Source organism: Bos javanicus, chromosome 13 (assembly GCF_032452875.1).
Source record: "Bos javanicus breed banteng chromosome 13, ARS-OSU_banteng_1.0, whole genome shotgun sequence".
Lineage (NCBI taxonomy): Eukaryota > Metazoa > Chordata > Mammalia > Artiodactyla > Bovidae > Bos > Bos javanicus.
The window spans coordinates 31,736,026-31,753,331 of NC_083880.1; the positions used below are offsets into that span (position 1 = coordinate 31,736,026).

Sequence of the window (17,306 nt, forward strand, 5' to 3'; positions counted from 1 at the left end):
GCCCCAACCCCCCGCCCAGCCTTCCCCATTGGCTGGCGCACTCCGTCGCCGAGATGGCAGTGGGAGGGAACCCTCTTACCTAACGCGGTTATAAAAACTGCGCCCCGCGCGGGGTCCTGTCCTCTGCCACTCTCGCTCCGGTGTCCCCGCGCCAGAGACGCAGCAGCGCTCCCTCTGCCCACACCCACCGCGCCCTCGCGCTCGCCTCTCCTTCCGGAGCCAGTCCGTGCTACCGCAGTCGCCCAGTCCACCACCACCCTCTGCAGCCATGTCCACCAGGTCCGTGTCCTCGTCCTCCTACCGCAGGATGTTCGGCGGCCCAGGCACCGCGAGTCGGCCGAGCTCCACCCGGAGCTACGTGACCACATCCACCCGCACCTACAGCCTGGGCAGCGCGCTGCGCCCCACCACCAGCCGCACCCTCTACACCTCGTCCCCGGGTGGCGTGTACGCCACGCGCTCCTCGGCCGTGCGCCTGCGGAGCGGCGTGCCCGGCGTGCGGCTGCTGCAGGACTCGGTGGACTTCTCGTTGGCCGACGCCATCAACACCGAGTTCAAGAACACCCGCACCAACGAGAAGGTGGAGCTGCAGGAGCTCAATGACCGCTTCGCCAACTACATCGACAAGGTGCGCTTCCTGGAGCAGCAGAACAAGATCCTGCTGGCTGAGCTCGAGCAGCTCAAGGGCCAGGGCAAGTCGCGCCTGGGGGACCTCTACGAGGAGGAGATGCGAGAGCTGCGCCGGCAGGTGGACCAGCTCACCAACGACAAAGCCCGCGTCGAGGTGGAGCGCGACAACCTGGCCGAAGACATCATGAGGCTCCGGGAGAAGTAAGGAGGCGCCCACGCGGGGCTGAGGGAGGGATGAAGTGGATACCGGAGCTGCCACGCCCTTGGGGATGTGGCCCGGGCGGCGGCTGCCGGGGGGACAGCGAGGGAGCAGGGTTGTGGCTTAAGCGGTACGGGCCCCGCCCTGAACCAGGATCTTTCAAGTTAGCATTTTCCCTCTACCCCTACTTATTGCCCAAGACCGCACGTTTCAAGTTGCAGACTTTTTAAAACTACCACTGTGTACTCTGCTGCTGCTGCTAAAGCCCTAGAAAAGGATGAACGCGGTTTCCCCAAACTTTGAGAAAAGTTTCCTGGCCCCCTCTGGCGGGCTGCCAGCCAACGGGCCTTGGAGGGAGCGAGACAAAGGGATTGTAGAGTCTCCTCCGCGGTGGGGTGGTGGCGGGCGTCTCGCAGGTCGGGGTGGCGGCAGTGATTGCTTTTCCACGCAGAGGCCAAGGTCCCGCTAAAACTTGCCTAGGACAGCAGGTCTAAGCCGCGGTCGCTGGTTGAGCGCGGAGGTGGCGCAGCAACTCTTGGGTCTCTGCGCTACGACTGGGTGTTTGGGTGTGGTCGCCCCGCCCCTGGCGGTTTCCCGGTTCCCCTGTGGTTAATCTGAAACTGTTTCAGGTTGCAGGAGGAGATGCTTCAGAGAGAGGAAGCCGAGAGCACTCTGCAGTCTTTCAGACAGGTTGGTAGATTCCGTTCCTACTCGAAGCCACCGGACGCCACCCGCCCAGCCAACCCACGGGCAATTCTAAAAGTTCCTTAACCCAAGTCTGAATCATACAAAACTTCACGTCTGCGCGCCAAGCCCCCTAGTGGCAGAGAGACCGCAGTTCTGGATAAAAGCCCTTGAATGATTAAACCGTTCCGTAGGACATGGTCTTTAAACATTTTTAAATTTGTTTCAAGATTCTTTTCCCAAGAAATGATTTTTTTTTTCCGTTTCGTGTTTGCAACACGTTGATATTTTGATTTTGAAGAGTTACAGTTTGATTTAGGTTGCGGTTTTGCCAAAGTTGACTACCTTTTATAAGGCCACAAAAAGCACAATTCTGCCCTGTAGTTTTAGATGTGAAATGGATGGGAGGATCGGAAACTTAGTGTAACTGAACTTCAGCCAGAAATTTTCTTTTCTTGCTGGCAAGTTCTGTTGTGGCCCCAAGGTTAGACAGAGTATTGCTATGCACAACTAATTTGTGATCTAATAAGGATGAAAAGGAGCCATCTGTCCCCTTGGCTGAAAGGTATTAATGGTTTCTATGGGCTTCACTATGGAATGTAGATACAGACATTCTGGCAAGTGTGGTGGCTCTGGTCAGAAAGAATAGGAGTCTTTGTATTCCTGGAGACGCTTTGCAACAGGCTACATTCTTATTGAATATGTAATGATGCAAGCACTGTTCTAATTGGACACAAGTATTTGCTAACATCCCGTTATCTAATATCTGGCCCAGACTCGAAGTACGTGATGTGAAAAGTTCTTAAAGCTGCAGTCCTACCTCACATTTGGAAAGGCCTTCCTTTTTTGAATCCTTGTATTCTTTATCATTTTCTCCATAAAGAATAAACCTAAAAATGAAGGATAGGATTTTAAGAAAAATGGTTTTCTTGCTCCAAAGATAGATGGCCTTTAAGGATTTTTAACTTAAAGTTGGATCCCAACTTTAGAACACTAGTTGCCAGCAGTTTTTTTCTCCTGAATACTCACTGGGACTGGCTCTAAAAGCTCCCTCAGGCAGATAGTCTAGAATACATTTTGAAGCAGAAATGCATTTATCAAACTAAACACAGAAATGTGTGGTTTATTTCAGTCATTGAGCATTTCTGATCATCATGTCTGTAATGTTTTCTTCCCCGGTAGTAGCTTCATATAAAATAATATTAGTATAAATTGTTCCTCCTATTTAGGGATTAAATAAAACCACTCATATTCTTTTCAAAGAAGTATAATAACACATAGAACTTTTGAAAATTGAGAATAGTAAATTATCTTTTGCAGTGATTAACAACAAGCAAAAATGATTTTTTCCCAAGACTGATCATTTTATTATCACCCCTTTCTCATTTACTTTTCCATGAAGGTGATAGAAACAGGTCTACATTTTAAGACTAACCTGAACTCCAAATATAACTGCTTACAAGATATGTGAAGTGAAAATCGCTCAGTCGTGTCTGACAGTCCATGGAATTCTCCAGGCCAGAATACTGGAGTGGGTAGCTTTCCCATCTCCAGGGGATCTTCCCAACCCAGGGATCGAACTCAGGTCTCCCGCACTGCAGGCAGACTCTTTACCAGCTGAGACGCTAGGGAAGTTGGCTTACAAGATAAGAGATATAAAAATCCTCAAGACATTCCCTGAGGGGAAATAAAATCTTTCCACCAGTTTACACATGGTGAAAACATAGGAGGAGACCAGAGCAATAAAAATTTTACATATAGTATGTGCATGTTGATTAGTCATTCTTAAACAGGCTAAAGAACTGAAATGACATAGTACTAAGTGAAAAAGATGTGGACACACCCTTGTGGGATGAGATAGGTGACTTTCAGGAGAAAAATCTACCAGAGAAAGCAAAGCAAATGCAGTTCAGGGTTACACTTCTTTTTCTTTATTTGGCTGAACTACATATTTGCCAGTGTACATCTTGAATTGTAGTAAAGATCTAGGCTTGTAACTTGAATGTCAGGTAAATTGCTCGGGATCCTGAGAAAAAATTTCAGAAGATTTGAGGAGACAAAAAGAGAGCTTAGGTATTATGTGCTGAAACTTCAGGAGCACAAATTTCTGTTCTGTGTTCTCATGTACACATGGAGGTGTGAAATCTGATCAGCTCCTGTTATTCTATCAATATTATTCCATGTTACCCCTGCCTCAAAAATTTTTAAAATTCTGTGACACTGATTTTCTAGATTTAAAAAAGTAATGAAAACTTCACTGATAACTATGAACTCAGTAATGATTGATTGCAGCCTGCTATGCTGGCATACAGTTATTTATTTTTAAATATTTATTGGTCACCTTGAGTACAACTCAATGGATCACAATTCAAGTTGGTTAATGAAGAGAAGAAAACTGTATATTGGAGCCCTGGGTGATTTACAAACTTATTTAAAGGTTATAAAATTTGTCAATGCCCTTTTCATAGTAAAGAGGCTAAGTTTGTCTGGTTCATTTAAAATGAACAAATAGGATAAGCCACAGACTTCATAGCATCTTCCTCCATGTCCTGTTTTTTTTTTTTTTTTTCCTTTTCAAAAGGATGTTGACAATGCCTCTTTGGCACGTCTTGACCTGGAGCGTAAAGTGGAATCCTTGCAAGAAGAGATTGCCTTTTTGAAGAAACTGCATGATGAGGTAAGAAGAGTCACTGTCTGTGAACAATTGTGGGTGAAGCTGCTCCCGTACTTGGCACAGCTGACCTTCTATCTTTCTTTCCTCAGGAAATCCAGGAGCTTCAGGCCCAGATTCAAGAACAGCATGTCCAAATCGATATGGATGTTTCCAAGCCTGACCTCACGGCTGCCCTGCGTGATGTCCGTCAGCAGTATGAGAGCGTGGCCGCCAAGAACCTTCAGGAGGCTGAGGAATGGTACAAGTCCAAGGTACAAACAAGATAGTGTGGCCAGAACAAATGGAAACCATTCTGTTTGCTGTACCTGTCTGTGGTTCCTAAGTACCTTTTAGCTCCCTAGTTTAGCTGGCTTTTCTTCTTGTTCAAGTTTTATGTCTTGCTGTACTTCGCACCTTCCCCCATCGTTTCCCACTGCCATCTGTCACCCTACTTCCAGGTAACCCCCAAACTATGCTCTTGACCTCCACCCTCTGCAAATGAGGGCAGCAGAGTGAATTTATGCTTGAAAATCTCAACATCCGCCTTCCACCTCATTTTCTCTGGTTATCAAAACAAATTTAAACATATCCTGGAAGATGTTGAGTTTGGAACTTTGAGTGTAAAATTTGATTGGCATCATACCTTATTTACTTATTTCTTTGTTCACCATCTTTAAGCTTTCTCATTTATCCAGGCCACGTAGAATCTTGGAGGATTTGTGGATGAGGCCCGTGGCTGACCCGGGTTTCTGCTTCCTCCCTGACAGTTTGCTGACCTCTCTGAAGCTGCTAACCGCAACAATGATGCCCTGCGCCAGGCCAAGCAGGAGTCAAATGAGTACCGCCGGCAGGTGCAGACTCTTACCTGCGAGGTGGATGCGCTCAAAGGGACTGTGAGTATCGTACTTCCTGAACAGAAGCCAGATCACCAGCTTGTAGCCATTCAGGTGGCCAATCTGAGGGTGCTCTTGGAAGAAAACTTTGTTCAAAGGGAGAAAAATTGGCATTTTAATCCCAAGAAAATAATTAGTTCAGATTCATTCAAAAAGAACTTGGAGATCCCAAGGTTTTAATTTACCTATATTATTGTTTCCACTAGGAAGGAACCTGGTACATTATTTTCCACCAAAAGTTGGAGTTTTTCCCATTTGCTACGAGGGGAAATGATTGCAGATAGTTTGGAATGGTTGGGATTGTTGTTGTTTAGAAACTCAGTTGTTTTCAACTCATGGTGACTCCGTTTGGCCTTTTCCAAGCAAGAACACTGGATTGGGTTGCCATGTCCTTTGCCACAGGATCTTCCCAACCCAGGGATCGAACCTGAGTCGTCTGCATTGGCAAGCGGATTCTTTACCGCTGAGGTTGGGGGAATAGCTGTTTTTGTTTGTTTCTGGGAAATAACACCAGCCACCTTTCTCATCTTTCCTGCAGAACGAGTCTCTGGAACGCCAGATGCGTGAAATGGAAGAGAACTTCTCTGTGGAAGCTGCTAACTACCAAGACACTATTGGCCGCCTGCAGGATGAGATTCAGAACATGAAGGAAGAGATGGCTCGTCACCTGCGCGAATACCAAGACCTGCTGAATGTCAAGATGGCGCTCGACATCGAGATCGCCACCTACAGGAAGCTGCTGGAAGGAGAGGAGAGCAGGTAGGGAACAGGGCTCCTGTGAGTGAATTCCAGCTGCCCTGCGCTGGTACACGCACCATTCATTTCATATTCAGAACTTCAAGGTAGCTCCTGACCACTTTTTACAGATGAGAAATCTTCAATTCAGAGAGACTGAGTTCCTTGTTCTAGTTAATCACCCGAACTGGGGTCTGAACCTGCAGTTGATTCTGTGAAAACCAGTAGTCATGCTACAGTACTTCCAGTCCCTTGTAGGAAACGCTCGGAGTAAAATATTTAAATGTACTAATGGGACCAATCATGGGTTAATTCTTCTAAAGCAAATCCGTCACCAATGAATTATAAGCATAAATTTTCTTAATTGATGAAAATAACTATATAAATTTGTTTCTCATTGTTTATGAAAAATGTGACTGTTTTTCTTTTTATAGGATTTCTCTGCCTCTTCCAAACTTTTCTTCCCTGAACCTGAGGGGTAAGCATTTGATTATCCATTATGAAAATTTTTATTCATTTATTTATTTAGTTGACTAATCTCTGTGGAATGTAGGATCTTAGTTCCCCGACCAGGGATTGAACTTGGGCCTCCTGCAGTGGAAGCATGGAGTCCTAACCATTGGGAATTCCCTATGAAACATTTTAGCAGCTTGTAGCCATTCTGCTTATAAAACACTCATTTTTAAAATTGAAAAATACCATAAAGGGAAAATTCTCTAGGAGAGCCATAATTTTCAAACAAATACTGTTTTATATTCTGTACTTCCAGTTAAATTGAAACTCCATTTTTCTTCCTCCTGATGGAATAAATGTTAAAACAGTCCATCCCATCCTGATATCTCAGTAACATTAGCCCCTGGGCTTGAAAACTGGTGATAATCTTTTAGAATTATTTTGGGAATAGTGCCTTAAACAATCATGAACAAAAAACCTAATTTTTGGACAAAATTGTTTCTTTTTAAAAATTTCATTTTTACTCATTTTGGACCTATTTTCTTTATTCAGAAACCAATCTGGATTCACTCCCTCTGGTTGACACTCACTCAAAAAGGACACTTCTGATTAAGACGGTGGAAACCAGAGATGGACAGGTTGGTATCTTTAAATCAAAAAGAAATAATCTTAGGCCAGCATTGATAAGCCTTTAAATCCATAAATCTGTGTCAGATACAGCTAGCTAATTTGGGAGGTTTCAGTTTCAATCATGTCTCCTAAAAGGAGCATAGTACTTCTTCCAGCCAGTACCCACATCCAACTAATTATTTGGCTCCTAGCTGCCAAGGTGAGATAATAGTCTGCCTTTGTCCAAAATTAGTGATTTACTTTGGTGCTTAATTTGAAATAGGAGTACTGTTTCCTTACGTTATTTCCTAAACTAGATTCATGAGACTAGGTCATGATTTCATATCGACTATGTCAATATTAGGAATGTTTTGATCCTGCACATAGGGCCTTCCCTGGACACTCCTAGGCCTTGTCACGGTGTGATACAAAGACATGGCGTATGGCTAAGTAGTTTCTCATTACCTCTCTGTGCCAGGAAAGACAAGGTCAAATGTATTGTAATCTTCAAGTAATCTTCCCTTGCACATCAAATGTACTTATTATACAGTTTAGTATTCTTTAATTGTAAGTTTTGCTGCTGACAATTATTACGGCATTCTTCACACACATAGTATTTTTAAGTCATAGCATCCTATTGCATACATATTTTGCCTATAGGTGAAGAGCATCTTACATATGTCTCTCTCCCCACTCTGTGAGCCTTTTCATAAAGAACCAATGTAATCTTCCAATTTTCACCATAAATGATATCCATATCCTAGGATTTTTCTTTGACAGGCTTAATGGGATCATTTCTTCATTAGTATGTAGTATTGTATTTGAGTTGAGTTCTATTTTTCTTAACAGGTTATCAACGAAACTTCCCAGCATCACGATGATCTGGAATAAAAACTGCACATACTTCGTGCAGCAAAATACTACCAGCAAGAAGGAAAAAAAAAATCCATATCTTAAAGAAACAGCTTTCAAGTGCCTTTCTGCAGTTTTTTCAGGAGCGCAAGATAGATTTGGAATAGGAATAAGCCCTAGTTCTTGAACCAACACCCGTAAAAGATTTAGAAAAAAGTTTACAACATAATCTAGTTTACCGAAGACGCCTTGTGCTAGAATACTTTTTAAAAAGTATTTTTGAATACCATTAAAACTGCTTTTTTCCATCAAGTATCTGACCAACTTGTTTCTGCTTCAATAAATCTTTGGAAAACTCTGGTGGTATCTTACTTATTTGATAATATCTAAATAATTCACTAAATTTCATGAGAATATTTATGTTTTGGTTAAGTATTTTTTGGTCAAGTATTGGACCAAGTATTTATTGGTCAAACTGCCACAAAATCAAGGTTAGGTTAACTTGAGAAATTCAACTTTATGCTTGAAACTGAGTTTTAAATTTGGTCATTTTAGGTAGATCTTGCTTCTTTGCAATTCAGTTGCTTTTTAAACTTACAAATAGATGTTATAAAATAACTCGCAATGACACTAGGTCTTTTCATAAAATGAGTTCAGCCAGGTCCATATCCATGTGTGAGTCCAGTTCTAACAAACAGACATCCCAAAACGAAAACCTGACTAAAATGAAAACTGCGTTCTGGTATGTGCAGCGTGAGTGGCACAAACTCTACTATGGGGGTTAAAGTGTAGACAACAGCCAGGATGTAAGGGCTGCATCTTCCATTAGCAGCATAGAAATGGAACAAATTCATTTAGTTTCAACACTAGAAACTACCCAGGCTTTCTGTGTGTATATCTATATGTGATGCCTAAATGTATATATCTGCATGCATGCGTGAGCTCAGTCACGTCCGACTCTTTGTGACCCCCATGGGCTATAGCCCTCCAGGCTCCTTTGTCCATGGGATTTCCCAGGGAAGAATACTGGAGTGGACGGCCATTTCCTACTCCAGAGGATCTTCCTGACCCAGGGATGGAACTATGTCTCCTTGCATTGGCTAGAAGATTCTTTCCCACTGAGTTACCTGGGAAGCCCAAATGTATTAATATAACACATATCTACTTACAGATATGTTTAAAGACTTGTGCTTGAGGAACTGATGTTAGACACACAATAAAGGAAAATTCTTACCTGTTCCTTGGGTGATAAAATTAACAAGTGGTAGAATGATGCTGATCTCTGATCAGCTTTCAAAATCTGGGACAATGAGCATGAAGTGCTTTGGTCGTGAAAAGCTTCCTATAGGTCACACAATGTGAGCAGAGTTTAGGAAGAGGGATAAAGTTAGATAAATAAAACGGTGGGTTTGGCCTGGAGGCAATATGAGTTCTAATGGCCCATTGTGTGTTCTGGAGGAAAATTTCCTCTCAACAAGAAGTTCCTAGACTTCTTTAAGTCCCAATTTCCTGTATTACTGTGATTATCTCTTCTCCAGGAATGCTGTAATAGGCATTCCTTATAATTTATTTTTTTTTGGCCACTCAGCATGAGGGATCTTAATTCCTCAACCAGGAATGGAACTCACGCCCCCTGCAGAAGTGCAGAGTCGTAACTACTGGTCTATCAGGGAAGTACCTCCTTGTAATTTTTAAGTGCTTACATCTATCTCTCTATAGAGTTGATGGAGGAGAAAGTAAGATGGTTTACACTTTGTTTACTCAAATGTCAGGCACTGTGCTAAGTAACATTAGCTGTGATTTTCATCATTTTTTTATGGTGGGTACTGCGTGAGTAAACAAAGAATTGGCCTGGGAAGTGACCCCTAGTCAAGTTGCTTTACATCCTAGTCTGCGTGGGATGGTCTTGGTTTATGCTTACTGATTAATAATGCCCCCTTTTCAGGCTCACAAGTGTACTAATTTGAACAATAGATTCCACCTATTGGTCATCCTACCCTTAGCATAATATCACAGGAAAAGGTATTACTGCTGTGATTCCTGGAGTGGTCCTGCACCCCATACCTCACCCTACCCCCATATTTGAACAACTGACATATGTATCACCAGAGGAAATATCCAGGTGCTTGGACCCTGAAGAAACTTTATTTGATTTTTTGTTCTGTAGCTATTTTCATCACATCCCTCTCAGCCTCCTAGCCATATTTTTCCTGTCTCATCATTTGTACCCTACCTTTGGCTTATGAGGATCATGCAGGGAAGACACCAGGCCCACACTGGTTTCCTTCAAGCATATAACTTTCATATTAACAAATAAATAAAGCTTAGTTTCCCTTGTGTCCCCCCCCCACCCCTGGGGAAAAGGAACCAAGATGACAAGTTCTGCCAAGTATCTTGAGACTAGTGGGCTCCCCATCCTCAAAATTCCCTTACAGCTCTTTCTAAAAATCACCTCCCTGAAACTGAAAAAGATGAGCTCATCTCCCTTATCTCCAACTGTCAGAAACCAGCCTTTCGTGGAAAAGAAAAACCAAAAAACCCCAGGGCCCACCTTATAGGAATTCAAATCTATGTAAGTCTTTTTACTTTTTATCATTAGTCCTACTGTTAGCGTTGTCCTTACTTTCCACTTTGAAAAACTAATAAAAAGAAAGGATGTTCTCACCACGTACAATGAAACAAAGATGAATGCTTGGTTCTTTAATGCATAACATTAGATTAAAGGAGGTTAAAAAAAAATAGTAGGGGATAGGGAGAAGAGAATGATGCATAAAGTGTGAAGTCTCCAGAAAGTGACCAAGGGGATGGTGCAGTCTGTAGAAATAATGTGAAAATTAAGTCTTTCTGAGGTTTCTCACCATCGTGACAGATGGAAGAGGTGGCTGGAGACTGAGACAAACGGTGTGACTCAGTTACAGCAAGTCTGATGTGAGCCCCACCTCCCCATGACCAGCCTCTGACAAAGGAGCTAGGAGACAATCTCATTCCAAAGGCTGTGGGACTGAGGGGGAGGTGGGTGTGAGGTGAGGGGGAGGGGCAGGGGGACAGTAGCTTCCCCTGGTTTCTTTCTGAAGAAAACAAGGTTGAAGCAGACACTTTGCCCCAAAGAAGGCTCTCACTCCAACCTGCCAGGCTTCAGCTGAAAAAAGGGTCTCCATATATCTGCTGGGGCGGGGCATAACAAAGTACCACAGAATGGGCGGCTTCAACTACACAAATGAATTTTCACACAGTTCTGCAGGCTGGACATCCAAAGTCAAGCTACCAGCAGTGTTGGTTTCTTCTGAGAACTCTCCCCTTAGATTATCTCTTCTTATAAGGAAACCAATCATAATGGATTAGGAACCACCTGTAGGACCTCATTTTATCAGAATCACCTCTTTAAAGACACTATTTCCAAATACAGGCACATTCTGAGTTAATGGGGGATTAAGACACCAACCTAAGAACAGCAGAAGGGGTTGGGGGTGGGGTACCTGGGGACAAAGACACAAATTCAGCCTTTAACAGGGTCACTGTTAAACATTGGGAGACCATTCTCCTTGTCTGTATTTGAAATAGGTCTGTGATGGAGGTCTGCAAAAGGCCCTAAGTTTGCAAAGTCACTGATGGTGAATATACTGCTTAAAGATTTGTGGCCACATGTGACTGATCAATGTCTCTGTTTTTTTTTTTTTTTAAACACCCCCTAATGGTAGAGAACAATTCAAGATAAATGCTCTGGAGACTTGCTCCACACAGTTATCTTATAAGGCGAGTATTTCTTTTAGGGCACAGTAGAAGGTGAGCAGACAACCATGGAAGGCTCTGGGGGAGTCAACAGAATCTAATAGGCTCCTCTCAGATGAAGATTCTCTTCAGTCCAAGAAGACTAGTCTAAAGCTACAGACTCATAGGAAGTTCAAGTTCCCTGTATGTGTCAGGCGCTCACTGGGTGTTGGCTGGACAATCACAAAGTCAGCTCCCTTATTGAGTTAATAGTCTACCCATTAACTGGAGAAGAACAGAGCTATGTACTGAATGGTCATGTCCCTTCCTCAAATTCATATGCTGAAATCCTAACCCCCAGTGTGATGGCTTTAGGAGGTGGGGCCTTTGGAAGGTGATTAATTAATTGTGGGAAGTAATTCATGAATGGAGCCCTCTTGAATTAGATTAGTACCGTTATAAAAAGACACAGAGAGCTTGCTTTCCCTTTATTCTGTGTTCCACCCTGTGAGGATACAAAAAGAAGCCCTATAGAGCAGGGGTCCCCAAGCTCTGGTCTGTGGACAAGTGCCAGGCCTGTTAGGAACCAGGCTGTATGTCAGGAAGTGAGCAGCAAGTGAGCAAGCAAAGCTTCACCTGTGTTTACAGCCACTCCCCATTACGGCCTCCTCTCAGACCAGTGGTGGCATCAGATTCTCATAAGAGGGATCTAGGTTGCATGCTCCTTATTATGAGTATCATCCCAAATCCATCCCTGCCCCTCCCCTCGACCCCAGATCCATGAAAAAATTGTCTTCCTTGAAACTGGTCCCTGGTGCCAAAAAGTTGAGGACTGCTGATCTAGAGGAAGCAGGTTCTCATCAAACACCAGATCTGCCGGTGCCTTGATCTTGGACTTCCAGCCTTCAGAACTGTGAGGAGTAAATTTCTGTTGTTTAAGTCCCCAGTCCATGGTATTATGCTATAGCAGTCTGAACTGACTAAAGCAAACAGGGGATGTTGTTATGAGGTGTTGGATGCATTTTACTTCACAGATGTTGTAAAGCGGCTACACAGGTCACTTAACATCCACTCAGCTCTCCTTAGGCTGACCTAACCAGGAGAAGGGTCTTGTTCTGTCCTTGGCATTCAGACTGTGGCTTCTAGTCTTTGATGTTGCTCTTAACTTGACATGGGCCCCTGTCTCTCCAGAATATGAAACTTCTATTTTCCTTTATCGCATTAATTGAAAATTATATCATTTATTTGGCTGTATCGGATCTTAGCTGTGGCATGCAGGAGCTTCACTGCATCATGTGGGATCTTTCATTGCAGCACACGGACTCTCTGGTTGTGGCAGGTGAGCTCAGTAGTTGCTCTGCAGCATGTGGGATATTAGTCACCCAGGCAGGCATCAAACATGCATCCCCTATGCTGCAAAGCAGATTATTGACAACTGGACCACCAGGGAAGCCCTAATTGTAATTACACTATTTCGTAATGTTGGTTTAAAGGTCTTTGTCTGCTAATGTCAATATGTGAATCACGTATTATTTTGTTTATAGGGTCTGTTTTCTCTTTGGGTTTTTGTTTTGGGTTTTTGATTATTTTAACATGCCTCATTATTTTTTACTGGATACTGAAGATTTTAAATCATGCTTGTTTAGGCTCTAGACAATATTTTCATTCTCTAAAAACGAAGAGAAGTCTTCTTTTCATAGGCAAAGAGAGTACTTGCATGTCATCTTGATCCTGGTAAGACTTGGTTTTAACTTTTGTTAGTCCTCGACTATTTTAACCCCATCATCTTAGTGCTGGTCCTCATCTCTCAGGTGTGATCCTTAGCCTCAGGATGGGGCATTTCTGGATCTCAGCTACAGCCTGCATGTGTTTCCCAAAGCCCTTCCACTTTGGCAGAAACATAGTTTCTCCAGAACTATGCAGGTGTTGAAATTTATGCCCAGCTTTTAGTTTCCCTGCTGCTATTTTCTGCTGGGTTTCTTGAAATTTCACCCTGAACATATACAGCTTTGGAGGTGGCCAACAATTTGAATGTTTCTCTGTCAACCTAGCCCAGAAAGAATACCATTTTATGTTTGCGGTATCTCCCTCATTTTGACATTGCCTTCATGGGAAAAACCAAGTGAATGTGGGTTTCACCTTGGAATCTTTGTTTCTCCCAAGGGATATAGCCATTAAACTCCATTCTTGACTGTATTGGTTGACCTCAAAACATTTACACAGTTGCTTGCATGGATGAGTGTGTATATATGTTTACTCCAGCTATTACAGTCATTTTCATGGAGAAGATGGGTACTCAGCTATCAGCTGCCACTGGGAATGATACAATTATAAAACTCAGCAGCTCAGAACAATAATTCATTTTGCTGTGGGTTGACCAGGCTCAGCTGGGGAGCCTGCAACTACTGTCAGGTGGTATCGAAGGCTGGGGTAATCTGAAGCCCTAATTGGACTTGACATAGAATATGACTTCTTCATTCTTAAGTCTCTTCCTTCAGTGTTCCATGGCCTCTTTCATTTTCCATATATCGTCTCATAATCCATGATTTAGGCTTCTAACAGCATGGTCTGAGGATAGAAATACTTTTTACTGTGTGACTCACTGCTAAGAGCCAGGACACACAAATGTCCAGGTTTGATAAGAAATACGTCTGTAAATAACACAGCATAATTTCCACTGCATTCCATCAGTCAAATTAGTCACAGAGACCACCCAAATTCAAGGGTGGAGAAATAGACTCCACCTCTCAAGGTGAGACTGGCAAGGTCATATTAGAGAACAGCATGTGGAATGAGAGAATGTTGTAGCCATCTTTGGAAAATACAGATTGCCATAGAGTTTGAAATCAAAAGTCCCAATCAAAACTGACTTAAGATGTTAAAGAAAATCTGAATAATCTTTCTTAAAAGAAAACATTAAGAACAGATTCCCAGCAGTTGAATTCCACCAAACGTGTAATGGATACATTCCAAATCATCACAAACACTTCAAATCATAAAAATAAGAGAAACTTTTCTAACTATTTATATGAATACAGCACAATCTTAATCCCCAAACTAGACAAAGGCCCAGTAGAGACTACTGGTCAACATTATTCATGGATAGAGATGTAAATATCCTCACAAAACATCAGCAAACCCAATTTGTGTCGGCTGACGTTCTCTGAACAACCAAAGATGGAATTAGGTGTGCAAGAGCTTTATTCTGACGGATAAATAGGGAGACATAGAAAGAGATATGTGAGCTTTTAGGTTGCAACATAGGCATGACAATAGTGAAAGGAAAGAGAAGGATGGAATAGTAGGAGCAGTCTCGGATGCAGTGCAGATTTAAGAAAGTTTTAGGAGAGCCTAGGGAAGGTCCACAAGTCAGTCGGGGCTGCTTAGAGGAGTCCCTGTCCCACAAGAATGGATCAGTGCTAGTATCTTTACCGTGTTCAGTCATTGGTTTGGGAGCAGTCCAGGGGAAGTGTGTCCTTGACTCAAATGTGGTGGTGAATCCAGAAGGATGATAGTGGGGCTATCAGTCAATTATGTTCCTTGAACCAGGAAATGGAAGTGATGTGTTTTCCTTGTTGTTATTCAGTTGCTAAGTCATGTCTGACTCTTTGCCACCCCATGGGACTGCAGCACATGAGGCTCCTCTGTCCTCCACTATCTCCTGAAGCTTGCTCAAATTATTCTCCATTGAGTCAGTGATGCTATTTTATACAAATCGGGCAATATATTCTAAAAACATATTTATGTATTCTAAACCTATAAAAATAATAAATGTTGAATACAGCTCAGAGATTATTTTAATATTAAAAATTGATTAACAGAGTTTAACATTTTAACATATTAAAGGAGAAAATCATAAGATCCACTTAATAGATTAAAAAAAAATCCATAAAGGTCAACCTCTAATTATTATAAAAACTTTTACAAAAATAAGATTGTACAGGCTGTTTCTTATCTCAATATGAGATAGCTATTAGAAACCAAGAGTAAGCATAAAAAACAATGGTGAAATAATATAATTATTCTTCTTTTTAAGATCAAGAAAAACAAAGATACCTCTATCCCTGCTCCTATCCAATACTGTACTATAGGGAAAAAGAGAGACATAGTAATAGAAAAAGAGATGAAACTGTCATTAATTGCAAACAATATTATTGCTTATTTAGAAAACTCCAAACTATTTACAGACAAATTATGTGCAAAGGAAAGCAATGGGCTGAGAAGAAATAAGATTCTCTCTGAGATAAGATAAACACTGCATTAGAAAGATATGTCTTACCAGATGGGGTATAGTAAAATATAATGGTGTAGTACCGGTGTGAAGATGGACATCAAGAGACTATAATGGAGTATCCCAAATAAACCCATGGATCTCATCCTCTCCTTCCCTCCATGAGATCCACGGGATTATTTGGGATGCTCTATTATATTCTCTTGATGTCTGTCTCCACTAGGATTGACATATATACACTGTGTGTGTGCGTGCGCATGCTCAGTCATGTCCGATTCTTTGCAACCCCACGGACTGTAGCCCACCAGGCTCCTCTGTCCATGGGATTCTCCAGACAATAATACTGACACGGTTGCCCTGCTCTTCTCCAGGAGATCTTCCTGACTCAGGGATTGAACCCATGTCTCTTATGCCTCCTGCATTGGCAGGCAGTTCTTTACCACTAGCACCATCAGCTGATTCACATTGTTGTACAGCAGAAACCAATGTAATATTGTAAAGTAATTAGACTCCAATTAAAAAAAAACATGGATCTTAGTTTGGGCTGCTATAACAAAATATCATAAACTGAGGGTGTTAACAAACATTTATGCCACAGTTCTGGAGGCTGAGAAGTTCGAGATCAAGAACTGGTTCTGGTGAGAGCACAATTCCTGGTTTGCAGATGACCATCTTCTTCCTGAATCCTCATATGGCACAGAGAGAGGGAAAGAGAGGAAGGGAGGGAGGGAGGGAGGGAGGAGAGAAGGAAATTGGGAGCTATTTCTCTGATCTCTTCATACAAGGGCACTAGTCCCATTGTTAGAATTCCATTCTTATGACCTCATCTAACCCTAATTAGTTCCAAAGGCCCCTCCAAATATTTCACATTGGGGTTTAGGGGTTTCAGATTTTGAGGAGACATGAACATTCAGTTCATAACAAGTGCATGGATATTCGCTTTATGACAGAGTGAGCATTATTCTAACATACATTAATTGGAAAATCATCTTGAAAAGGACCCTTAAAGGGGAGATGCACCATTGTATACACAAAGCTTTTTCCTAAGCCTTTCTGTAATGAGACCCAATCTTGTCTTTCAGTCACTGTCTTCTTGAACTTGAAGCAATGTACACTTGCTTGAGGAAAAGAGAGGATAACTGGATGGTTTTAATGTCCCTTTATGATTTATCAAAGATTTGACACTTCACAAATTCCATACCTAATAGTTCACTATCTATAAACAAATTTTTTAAAATTTAATTTTTACATTGGGATACAGTTGATTTACAATGCTGTGTGTTTCAGATATACAGCAAAGTGATTCAGTTATACATATAACCCAGTGGTTGAACCCAGGTCTCCCACATTGTAGGTAGATTCTTTACCAGCTGAGCCACCAGGGAAGCCTGTTATACATATACATGTATCCATTCTTTTTCCAGATTGTTTTCCCATTTAGGTTATTACAGAGTATTGAGTAGAGTTCCCTGAAGTAGGTCCCTGTCGATTATTTATGTTATATATAGTAATGTGTATATATTACTCCCAATCTCCTTATTTATCCACCCTTTCATAACGATAAGCTTGCTTTTGAAATCTGTGAGTCTGTTTTGTAAGCAAGTTCATTTGTATTATTTTAGATTCGACATACATGTGATACCATATGATATCTTTCTC

The 17,306-nt window shown here is 42.1% G+C and overlaps 2 protein-coding genes across 2 annotated transcripts in view; one reads left to right on the forward strand and one right to left on the reverse strand.

Moving 5' to 3' along the window:
• TRDMT1 (tRNA aspartic acid methyltransferase 1) overlaps positions 1–103 on the reverse strand; it is a 104,852-nt gene extending 104,749 nt beyond the window's left edge. Inside the window, exon 1 of the mRNA XM_061436148.1 lies at positions 80–103. The gene's annotated coding sequence lies outside the window, so the exon portion shown is untranslated. The remainder of the gene's footprint in view (positions 1–79) is intronic.
• Positions 96–8,066, forward strand: VIM (vimentin). The gene is made up of 9 exons (XM_061436138.1): positions 96–831; positions 1,459–1,519; positions 4,095–4,190; positions 4,277–4,438; positions 4,934–5,059; positions 5,598–5,818; positions 6,229–6,272; positions 6,800–6,885; positions 7,706–8,066. Exons 1-9 carry the CDS (start codon positions 269–271, stop codon positions 7,745–7,747), a joined length of 1,401 nt encoding a protein of 466 aa, XP_061292122.1. The 5' UTR covers positions 96–268; the 3' UTR covers positions 7,748–8,066.
• The last annotated feature ends 9,240 nt before the right edge of the window (positions 8,067–17,306 follow it).